The sequence below is a fragment of the Lygodium microphyllum genome, chromosome 12 (assembly GCF_053477565.2).
Source record: "Lygodium microphyllum isolate KBCC chromosome 12, Lygodium_microphyllum_v1.1.10, whole genome shotgun sequence".
Taxonomy (NCBI): Eukaryota; Viridiplantae; Streptophyta; class Polypodiopsida; order Schizaeales; family Lygodiaceae; genus Lygodium; species Lygodium microphyllum.
Window position 1 is genome coordinate 88,609,912 of NC_141146.1, and position 12,485 is coordinate 88,622,396.

The 12,485-nt window shown below is 42.1% G+C and overlaps 1 protein-coding gene across 2 annotated transcripts in view; it reads right to left on the reverse strand.

Moving 5' to 3' along the window:
* The window catches only part of LOC148028012 (uncharacterized), a 43,216-nt gene that overhangs the window by 11,857 nt on the left and 18,874 nt on the right, over positions 1-12,485 (reverse strand). For both annotated transcript variants that reach the window (XM_087689697.1, XM_087689698.1), the window contains 6 exons: positions 1,479-2,386; positions 1,308-1,385; positions 999-1,176; positions 729-824; positions 582-648; positions 366-507 (listed from right to left, as the gene is read on the reverse strand). In XM_087689697.1, the coding sequence (XP_087545823.1) occupies positions 366-507; positions 582-648; positions 729-824; positions 999-1,176; positions 1,308-1,385; positions 1,479-2,386 (1,469 nt within the window). The remainder of the gene's footprint in view (positions 1-365; positions 508-581; positions 649-728; positions 825-998; positions 1,177-1,307; positions 1,386-1,478; positions 2,387-12,485) is intronic.

Sequence of the window (12,485 nt, forward strand, 5' to 3'; positions counted from 1 at the left end):
CTTTTGAAAAAGAGGAACCCTTGTAAAAATGTCCTTGACCAACCACATAGACAGCTGATAGTAACATTTCACACTCCAGTCAATAGCACTTTTAAATCTGTGCAACCTACAACTCTAATGAGGGACACCACAGTCCACTTCACTGGGCAGAAAATGGTAAGCTTAGTCATCTTTAAGAATATTGCCGTAAAAGCATGAGTGGTCATTGTAGACAGCTTTTATCATCATTAGCATGTAGACCACACAAAAGCAGACAACACATGGCATGCATCATATGAAGATGGATGAAAATACATCCTACCATCAGTTTACTTAGCCTATGTGTGCAGAAATTAAATGTCACATGCAGACTCAAGAAAACTTACCCCGAGTTTTGGAAAGGAGTGATCGGAGTCAAATCATCTCGCTGCTCTTCAGTCCCAAAATCTCTCATGTCCATCTCATCCACTACTAACTGTTCATCTACTCTCTCAACTTGAGAATCTCTATCTTCAGATTCTTCCAAAGCTGCACAATAGAAATAAAGTCAATAAATTTTCCAGAAAAATAAAAGGAAGAGAGCTAAATCTTGTAGTAGATACCTTCTTTCCTTCCATACAAATTCTTGCACCCTTCACAGCGACAACCGTCTGAGCAGCCAACACCTGCCTGAAGAATAAGCAGGATAGTGGATTCTAGTTTGAATGTAGAGCATAACATTAAAAGAGCATGTTCACCGCAAATCTTACCTGATAGCATTCACAATACTTCTTCAGACACTGAGACCTCTTGCAGTTACAACCTCTCTTGTGCCTTGCAGAAGCAGGAGTCTCACCACAATCATCCTGTACACAAATGTCACAGGTCAAGCCTTTCGTACTCACTATGAAAACTGCCAGGAAACCAGAACTTGGGTCCATACTTTGCATAATCATAGACACAAGAAGATGGACTTGATTGCAATCTGTCCAAGAAATATGCGACCACATGCTAATGTGAGAAAGGCAAGCATCCATTACCCCATTTGTTGAAGGATCAGCTCCTCGTACAATCTTGGGGGCAAAGGCCAGTGGATTACGAGACTCAATTTGTTGTCTTGTCCCCAAGACCGTTTCTTCAAACTCTGGCTTGTTCAAGCAACCCTGACATGTACATGAATCTACACAGTAGACTCCAGCTGCAAAGCAGTCACAATATCTGAAAAAATCAAAATGCACAAAAGCAAAATCAAATGAGCATTCACCTAATAAACAAGAATGTCGCACAAGTTCACAGTTCTAGGTTAAACAAAAGCAGTTCTTAAAGGTCAATCAAGGGTTGGAATGTACAGCTTCAAGCATTTTGACTTCTTGCAATTACAACGCTTGCAGCCATCTTCACCTTTCTCAACAGTGGAGTTTGATTTCCTGCAAATTCATTCCACGTATGTGAGGTGTGATGTCATGGCATATCAGAATATGTTTTTTCAAGTATTAAGTGTACTACACATAGGCATGAACCTTCTCTTTTTTGGACTAGGAGGGCTCTGGCTGGAATCTTCAACCCCATCAGGATCAAGTTGATGGGGTAAATCTGGTAACAACACCCTCTTTCTGCCGAGAGGGCTCGGCTTCTTTTCAACTCTACAAGAGGGCAAAATGTTGTCCGCCTGTTTTATCCCTAGAGTGACTGTGCGAAAACAGGTCACTGATTTCGTAGCACTTACAAGCCTGTCAGGACCTTCCCAATGCACCTCACATTCACCCGTACTTGTTTTCTCGACAAGTGAAACCAGTAACTCCTTTCTGGATTTGGTCCCTGTTTGATATGGTGAGTTATTATCAGAACTGGCAACAGGCAAGTGATTTTTGCAATTCTCTTCCAAATCCTGTTGCAATGTTGATGTAACCGGCAATATAGATTTCGAAGATGCGCCCTCTGTTTCCCTAAGGCTTTGCAAAATTGGTGTGCCACCAGTAAGACTGTTAAGATGCAAACCAATACCAGATGGCCTTCCCACTGGAGATGTTCCTGACACCCTCCTAGCACACACAAGCTGGTTCTCACTTTTGGTTGCTTTGCACTGACTGTCCTTCAGGGAAAAACAGGATGAGAGTTTCAACATAGATGAACCAGTGAGAACCACCTTGGTAGTAGGCTTTCCATCTATACTTGTACATGGTTGTATGCAAATATCCATACCCAAATTAGGTTCACTATTAGTGGCACCAGAGGTTGCTGAGGCTCGTTCTCTTAATAATGACTCGGGAATCTTTTTAGAACAGAGAGGACTATTCTGAGACCTGATGTTTTCATTTGCATGATGGGACTTAAGTGACAACACACTGGTTTCGCTTCTCTCTGGTCCCTCTTGCAGTTCAAAATCCAAGCACCGCCTCCGAACACCACGCAAAGGTAGTGTATTAGCCTACACACACATGAAAGGCAACATGCTTCGTGAGGCCGCCTATTATACAAATAGCTGCTTGGCCAAAAGAACTCAAAAGTATAAAGGCATTTTCTGTAGCTGTTGGATGATCAATACAAAAAGCAATAGGGCCATCTGATAAACTGAAAAGAGGGAAATTTTGGTCTAATGCACGTGAATAGCAAAAATTGGAAGTGTGGAGCTGGTTTCCTATCATAGATATGTATGTCATTTTCAGCTATAATATCTCAATCTAAAGTGCTTGTAGTGGCCTTCACAGCACCTTAAAAAATCTCCTGGTTCAAAATGGAGAATCTGGAACGGAGACATGCTACGCTTCTCAAAATCATTATCTAGCTATTCAATAAAAAGATTTTAATAAGTATGCATGCGTCCGGGGTCAATAGTACTTTTGCTTTCAAGGTCTAGAGTCCAGAAACAAGCAAATCTAAGAAATTGCACCTGTAAAAGTTTTGGTGACCTTTTATTTGGTAGCTTGCTCTTCAGATGAATACTACGATGTAAAACTAAAGATGCTGTGATTGATGAATTGTTCAAAGGCACTTGAATGTCATTGTGTCAGATAGTCTATGCAGCCCACAAAAAGGGAAGCTAACCTGATGTAAACACTAAAGTCAACAAGCATGGAGAACACAACAGCAGAGGTAGAAAGGCAAGCAGGACAGGGCAAACTGAACTAACTGGAAGAAAAAACACTGAAATCAACAACCATGGAGAGCAAAAACAGCAGATCTTACTCAACCTAAAGCTTTTAGTTCTTCCGTACAAAAGATTGTTTGCACTTTTAAGTTAGCCCTCAGGATTCCAGAAGTTTGAGAGTACATTCTATTGTCTAAGCATCAGTTAAAGTCAGACTCCAAATTCATGGCATTTGAGTAAGGGCTTTCTTCATGTAAAAGGCGATTTGGTAAAGGCTTTCAAATGATTGAGATGCAAAGATACAATTTTTGGTGGAAAACTCCTGGAAGTTTGTCCAATGCAGCCAAAAAATCCACCCAATGTCCATTGTTCAACAAAACTGCATAGAGATTAGAAGTAGCTGAGATATCTCAATGCTTGTCATGAACCACCTCTGCACAAAGCTCACCGTGACTAGGGCCAAAGCTGTCAGAGTGCAGCGGTGCGGAAGCGTAGGACTGAGATACAGAGAACGCAGAGAGAGAAGAGAGAGAAAGAGACAGTGGAAGATGAAGATCTGCTGTATAAAGTGTGCTGAATACAAAGATATGCAGATATATACACGGGCGCAGTGCGCTGGACTGCGTGTCTCCACCTCGACGATGCAACCTGCTGTTCACCTCGAAGTCCGCTGCAGTCTAAACTGTCTCCTGTCTGAAATCTGCGAACAAAGACGAAATCTACGCGTGTCACCGGTCTGTAATCTGCGAGCAGAGAAGTGTAGGAGACTGCTGGAGATGTCGGCTATTTATAGCCAGAATCTGGACAAAACAGGGCGCAGAAAAATATCCTGTCGGCTGCATTAAATGCAGCCGACTGACTGCACGGGTCGGACTGCCACATGGCAGTCCGACTGTGCAGTCCAACTGCCTGTCCGACTGCACACCTGCCTCTGCCTGGCTGTGATCTCTAACACCCCCTCTCAGAGCCGGGGCAAGGTAGAAGCCTGAGGGATCTGGAATGTCTCCGAAGTAGAGCCTGGGGAAGTGCCTTCGTAAACAAATCCGCAGGATTGTCCTCCGTCTTGCAGTACTCCACAGTGATGGTCTCATCCAGAAGCTTCTCTCTGATGAAGTGGTACTGGATCTCTATGTGCTTCGTCCGGGCATGAAAAACAGGGTTCCGTGCCAAGGCAATGCAACTCTCATTGTCACATTGCAGCAAAGTAGGACGAGTCTGGGGGCACCCAAGCTCCGCCAATAATCTCCGAAGCCACACAGCCTCAAATGTGGTGGAAGACGCGGCCCGATACTCCGCCTCAGTAGACGAAAGGGCTACCGTGGGCTGCTTCTTGCTACTCCATGAGATAACACCTGCACCCAAGGTAAAACAGTAACCTGTAGTAGACCGCCTGTGGTCCACATCACCGGCCAATCCGAGTCGCTCCAACCTGCAAGGACAAGATCTGAACCATCTGTCCCTGCGGGGTAATGAATCCCTAAATCAGACGTCCCCCTTAAATACCGAAGTATCCTCTGAGCAGCCTGCCAATGCACCGTCTTAGGTTCACTCATGAACCCTACCAAGAGCCCAACAGCAAAACAAAGATCAACCCTAGTGTTGAGAAGCCAAATCAAAGACCCAATCAACTGACGATAGCGGGAAGCATCTGCCATAGGAGAAGCTAAATGGGAAGTGGCCTTCCAGTTCAAATCCATAGGAGTAGAAAGGGCCCGACAATCCTCCATCTCAAAAGACACCAAGAGCTCCTGTACATATCTCTGTTGAGAGATGAAGATCCCCCTCTGAGACTGATAAATCTCATGGCCCAAAAAGAAATGGGAGTAGACCCAAGTCCGTCATCTTGAACGTCCGATGTAAAGCTGACTTCGTCTCTTGGACCTGCTATGCATCATCACCTGTGACAATCAAATCATCAACATATAAGACAAAAAGCACACAACCATCCTCGGAAGTGTGAACATAAAGCTGCGGATCGGCCTTGGAACGCCGATATCCCAACTGAGACTGGAGGAACGAATCAATCTTCTCGTTCCATGCATGCGGAGCCTGCTTGAGGCCATACAAGGCCTTCTTCAACCTGTAGACTTTCCCATCTGAAGATCCAAAGCCAGGAGGCTGCTCAACATAGATCTCGCATCCCCTTGTGTGGGAACAACTGCGAGCCAAGTCTGTTCTTTGTTTCACCTCCAATCATAAACCTCAAAGGAAACCTACTCTAGGATTTCAACCTGTCAAACTTCATTGATGCATATTGAAAGCCATACTCAAGGTCCACTGCACTAGAATTTGGATGAGACCGAAATGCCCCACCTCCATCCACTCACACTCCCTCTCTAGCACTAGAGAGTCATGATGGATGGCAAGCACCACCAAAGCTAGAAGATCAATTCTATGATCATCATGACCTTGGCCCTATGACCAGAATCTATATCGAAATGATAAATCCAAGGATGATGAAGCGTCAAGGGTGTCCTTGGTTTCCCTCTCCTACCTCCACAACGCTGCTAGCTTCTTGCAGTTCTTGCCAAGGTACCCCTTCTTTGCCAAACAATAACATTATTCCTTCTTCTTATTATCATTCTACATGTCACCAACAAAGCTTAACTCATTATTCGTTCTTATTATTATTATTCTACGTGTCACCATCCTCTAAAGCAAACAAAGCTTGTTCATGGATGCACCTAGAATCAGATGGCCACTTGCCTTGTAACCTAAGGGCAAACTCATGCTCCCTAATAGCAATGAAGTCATGCATTGAGAACTCATGGGATTCATAGTTGTCTTAGCTTGTGAGGTATTTGCCACACCATCATACTCCGAAGACAATTTGTAGAGAATCACCCTTGTCAAGTGAGCTTTGGGACGAGATAATCGCATGTTGCAAAGCTGATTCTAGATCTATGCCACTCAAAGGATGAGTGACTAAATTGTATAAGTAGACTAAAACCAAAATCCAAATAGTCTACGACTTGTCATAGAGGAATTACAGCACGGAGAAGCCATTGATTGACGAAATCAAGAAAAGAAGATAGGTAGTTAGGGTTTTGAGAGAGTACCTGGGGCACTTATGGTTAATAAGCACACAATCACAAGTTCAACCGTTCAAGTAAGAATGACGGATCTAGATAAAGCAAGAGAGAGGAACACAAAGTGAGATGAGTGTAGTGACTTCATACGAGGGTCAAATCAAGTTGACAAATGTATGGAAGACTAAAACATTTGCAGTCAGTGTCAAAAGTGGTGCGGCAATGGAAGCATGGACAAGTGCTGAGATAAACTACTAAACACAAGAAAGAAGAGAGAGAAAACAGAATAACACTGTAAAGGAAGAGAACTCCGAGATGTGCTCGGGAAATGGAATCCATATACCAAACACAAAAATGACACGTATAATAGTGAGTTGTTGCATGTGTGGGGCAATTGCACCGGCTCCTCTCTCCAACAAGAAGACCACCTGAAGAATGATGATGATTAAATGAGGAGGAGCCCCTAAATAAATAGGCCCAAAATATGCCAAATATGGCAGCTGATCAATTAGCATTTAATGTTGTTCAACTGGCGTAAAATGCCACTAATGCCACACAAAAATCACTAAAATAATGCCTAAATAATGACTAGTGTACCCAGCCCAACAAGCATGCACAGACTCACATGAGCTAACAAATACTCTGCTAACACCCTCTCTCAAATCATGGGTGATCTAATACAATACAATAAGAAAGACTAGTCATAGTCCATATAACAAAGAACCACCAGAGTAGAACAATGGGTACCCAAGCAATGGGTGATCAAGCCACCACCAAGGTGCCTCGGAGAGAACCTGATGTCAATATCGATCATACTAGCTCTTGAAAATAGAGAAGAGTCATAACAAATCTTTGTGTTCGTCAACAATGTCTCGCAATAGCATACAAGACCATCCTGTCTAAAATGACTCTCACCATATGACCATGGATTCCCCGCCTTTGACCAAGACCGCCAAAGTGTCCCCTCATGTGAGCTTGGACAAGGAGCCAATCTTACTCTCTATCAAATAACAGCCCATTATGAACCTTGATGTCAATCCCAACTCCACAATTTGAACCTACTATCTTCACTCGATGTGTCAAGAACGTTTCTCTCTAGAACTTGTGCACCTGTAGATTGGTATAGATGAAGCTCGGCTACCCCATCTCACCACCCTTCACACTCCCTCTCTGGTACTAGAGAGTCATGAGAGAGAACCTCATCACCTAGACTAGAAAGCAGCAAAGAAAGGGACAATCAAGCCCTTCCCTTGGTTTGAAGAAGTGGATCCTCGCTGTGCCCTGGACTTCCCTTTGGCCAAAGAATCGAAGTCGCAATCGCAATTGGAGGAAAAGGATGATTCAACAAAGAAGTCCTCTTCTTCTTCTCCTTCTTCCGTGAGACTGCTAACTTCTTGCAGTCATTCCGCAAGTGTCTCTTTTTACCACAGTGGTAGCACTCAGCCTTCAACCTCTTCTTCTTGACATCCCTCTTTGAAAATGTAAAGGCCTCACTGGAACCTCCATAATGAGATGGAAGCATCCCATGTAAACACAAAGATGCCTTGTGCTCAAGCAGCATCAAGGACATATATACAAAAGTCACAAGTATAGAGGATGTCTGCGCCTACAAAGCATTGGCCACTCCATCAAACTCTGGGGGAGCTTGTAGAGTATATTTCCACTAGATATGTGTCATGAGAATACGTATTTTGAAACCTCACTTAACATGTGGATTAATTTTTAATCACAGGATTAAGTAAATGTTGCACATGTGAGGTGTAATTGGAGTTAAGAGTAAATTTACAAGCTCGAGACCAAAGAAAATCATGAGATGGCAAAGGCAAAAGTTGTTATAAATTATGCCGAATAGGTACTTGGTAATATCTAGTGTCAATTATTGGCCTAATCATTCATTTCACCATAAGTGTCAGTTGGTGACACTAGAGAAGTGGCATTTAATGGCACCTAATGTCAATCTGATAGTCAAAGATGACACAAAGACACTCCAAAATGAAAGTTGCCTAGCCAATTTAATTATTGGCCAATCAAATTATTTTTCAAGCCACCAAAATAGTTATTAGATTAATTTTCAGTATTTAAAGATTGAAAATTAATATTTAATTATGAATACTCCCGGAAAAACCATTTGGGAAGACTGCCACTAATCAAAAATACCCATGCAAGACTGAAAAACGTCTTTAGAAGCTGGAGAGAGGCATTTTAGCATATTCAGCCTGCAAAAGAGAGGGAGGAGATGTGCCAGTCTGATTTGCAGCAATTGGAAAATCTTCTAAGGCAGACAGGGGCAAGAAAAGACCAGTCAACAACAAGTGACAACATCTACAACCTGTTGAGACAAGGCAACAACAGTAAATGACTGATTTTCTTCAGTTCTTTGCATCAATAAGCTATTGAGACAAGGCAACGGCAATAAATAACAAATTTTCTTCAATTCTTCAGGAGGAAAGTCTGAATTTTCTCTCTCGGCTCTCTCTCATCTCCCAACCTTTCTATTGCCTTGCTCTGAAGATTACAGCATCAAGATCACCAAAGGCTGAGAAATTTCAGATTTCTCTACTGTAAATCCTAATCTGCAATAAAAATTAGGGTTTAGCAACAATATCAAGAAGCGTGCCAAAATTTGGAAGCTCCAAGACTTGGATTCAACAAGGTTGAAGCTATTTTTAGTCAAATTCAAGTGGAAAAACTAGCAAATCAATGAATTTGGGACATTTTCCATCTCCATCAAAGTGGGTGAAAGCCAATTGACTGCTCGAATCAAGGGCAAATCGGATTGAAAACTTGCTGGTCATTTTGTACAACAAGGGGAGTTGGAATACCAAAAGGGATTGGGAAAATCCCATTGGACATCAACTTCTTCTTCAATTAAGTTAAATAAATACCAAAAGGGATGCCAGTTTTGGGGCCAACAAGGTGTCCATTGTCCAAGATTATAAGTTAATTTGTATTTCTTAGTTTTGTAATAAATGTTACTGCTGTAACTAGGTTGTAATTAGGAGACTACCACCCATGCATGGAAGAAAGGCTCGTTTTATGTGTCTCAAGAAGGGTAGATTGCATGTGTCGAAGTTGGTTCTATACTTATGTAACACAAAGCAAAAATGATTAAATGGTGTCCTTCAGCTCAAACTTCATCTATTGAAGCTGTCCATAAAGGATCACAACATCCATGGGAAAGGTGCCTTGTACAACATATAAAGCTTCAACCATATTTCAAGTGATGTCCTGCTAAAGGTAACCACCAGTAGAACTTCTTAAGAAATACACCGAAGCAATGCAAAATACACACGTGCCTCGTTCGAATCCCATGGAAGCACAACTTCCTCATGATTGTCCTCATCAAAATCTTCGAGAAAAGAAAAAGGATATTGAGGCCAAAGAATAGCTCAACATATAATGTATCAAATCCACTTTTGCACAAACCAAGCTTTCATCACAGCACTCCACATAAGATAATCGGGTCCACATAACTTATCATCTATAGAAGTACCCGGAGGAGCCATTGGGAGAGCATAAGAGAATATAAGAGGGTATATGGAGAGGAGAGAGAATACAACCAAACCAGTAGCAAAGACTTCACAAAATGAGAGTTCACATGCAATATAACCAAAAATCTGATCAAAAACGAAGGCCAACTGCAACAAAATAAAAAAAAACCCGTCAAAATAGCAATAAGAACCTAGAACTTTCAATCCGATATAATATTAGAAGTGATCAGCAATGAAAGCATAGACAAGTGCTGAAATAAACTACTAAACACAAGACAGAAGAGAAAGAAAATAGATTAACACTGCAAAGGAAGTGAACTCTGAGGTGTGCTCGAGAAATGGAATCCATATACCAAACACGAGGACACGTACAACAGTGAATTACTGCCTGTGTGGGCAATGGAACCGTCTCCCCTCTCCAACAAGAAGACCACTTGAAGAATGATGATGATTGAATGAGGAGAAGCCCCTGAATAAATACGCCCAAGTTGTGTGTTTGGCTCAACATTTTGGTTCTTTTGCCAGTACCTAGGACGGTATAACCGCCAAGGTTCTCATACTTCTATCCTATGGTGGAATTGGAGGCTTGTGCATGGGTGTGGATGGAATCAATGGGGTACCAATCATCCACGTTTGTGGCTAGCATTTCGAAACCCATTTAGCTAGATTAGAAAGGCCAAATCAAAAGGAATCAATTCAATGGATTAAGATTGAAGTAATAGGAATTGTTAGGATAGAAAAAAAATACAAAAAAACTCAAGAACACAACAAAACTTTTAAAAAAACACAAAAATGCAAAACACAAAACGCCAAACTCAAAACTCTTCTTGCTTAAACAAACTATGTGACATTTTGTGGATTGAAAAAACATCTACTCGTTATGCTTGTTGGATTGTGTGTGTATTGAAACAGAAGCAATACAAAAACGCAAAACTCAAAACTCAAACTTTCCTTACTTCAACAAATCATGTGACATTTTTGTGAATTAAAGATATACCATGCTTGTCATGCTTGTTAGATTGTGTGTATTGAAGTGGAAACAACGTAAAACACAAAACGCAAAACTCAAAACTCAAAACTCAACAGTGCAAGTCGAATAGTTTCTGTCCAATCGGCTACATTTGATGCAACCGACCTGTATTATTTCTGTATTACTTGTGGCCTATTTATTGGCCCCAATCTCCACACTTTTTTCAATTGTATTTTCACGTTTCCAAGCAATTAATCGTGGAGACTACCCTCGAGGTTCATGGGATGTGAGATCTTCAAGGTGAAGACAGACGCAACCATACTCTCTCCACCCCTATACATATCTGCATCCTTGTACAGCATTCTTCGCTGCAGATTTTCTGCATTTCACTGTCTTTCTCTCTCTGTTTACTCTTTGTCTTGGTCATATGCTTCTGCACTGCTTCACTCTGACTAGGTATCAGAGCATTGAAGGATTGGACCTATCCAAAGAGGAGATTTCACTGTCTTTCTCTCTCTCTCTCTCTTCTCTCTCTGTTCACTCTTTGTCTTGGTAATATGCTTCTATACTGCTTCACTTTGACTAGATATCAGAGCATTGAAGGATTGGACCTATCTGAAGAGGAGATTTCAATGCGACACAAGGCTCTGTTTTTAGCGTTCAAGGGCGGGCGGGAGGGCTGCGCATCAAAACAAGGCTGAGGCAAGCGTGGGCGTGCGAAAAAGGAGCAAATTTGTTGGATTTGCTGCTATTTTTTATTTTGTTGTTAGAGAAGGAAAAAGGCTACGTTTGGGGCCTTCAAGTGTGGATTTTACCTTTTCATCACCTCCAACCGGTGAAGCGAGAGTGGGATGAGCAGTGAAGAGCCCTAGCATGCTACATTCACACAGTTAAAGGGAAATACTTTTTGTGTTTTGTGCAGGCATCGTAGGTGAAGGTGTCTTGTGAGGTCGAGACAACGTTTCAAGCAATCATGAACCCGTGTTACCGGTTCTTCCATTAGATCAAAACCTTGATGGCGAGAACTACCGTATTTGACAGGTTATGATGCTTGCCATTTTGGAGTCCTATGATTTGGCAAAGCTTGTTATGAAAGCTATTCATTGTCCTTCTTTGCGAGACCAGTCCAAACTCTCTTCCAATGATAAGTTGGAGTTGGCAAAGGCTCGGGCACATTAGGACAAACTCAATGCTCGCATTCGCTCATTTTTATTTCTCTCATGCACTACAGCTATTATCTCTCATATCGAGCATTTGACGATGGCCCAAGCGATATAGTTGGAGCTTGATCAAATATATAATCGTATGACCGTCAACAAGTCATCTTCTATGCAGAAGCATATTAACAAGCTGAGGCAATCACTTCCGAAGACATGGCGATAACTCTTCTTTCACAGTTACCGCCCCATTTTAGTGGCTTTTATTCCACCTTAATTGCTTAAGGGTGGTCTGAGACTCTTCGACGGAAGGAACATGGTGATAACTCTTCTTTCACAGTAACTGCCCCATTTCACTGGCTTTTATTCCGCCTTAATTGCTTCAGGGTGGTCTAAGACTTCTCGATGGAAGGAGTAGATTTCTATGGTCTTGGACCAAGAGCAGTAGTTGAAAGGGGCCAATGCTTATAAATCTAAGTCCTTGGTTGGTGAGTCCTCTCAGAAAAAGGGGAAGGACCAAAGGAAAAAGAAGGACAAATCAAAGAAGAACAAGAAAAAGAAGTCTACTTGTCACATCTATGGCAAGACATATCACTGGAAGAAGGATTGACTCCACCAAGAGAAGAAGGACAAAAAGAAGAATGAGAAATCTTCAAATGATTCTGGAGCAATGGCTACTCCCTCATCAGTTGCTTTCCTCCACTTGGAGATGGTTGAGCCATCGACCCTGAAGGCCTCTGATGCTGCATTGATGGCCCCATACACTCGAGAGTGGATTGTTGACAATGGTGC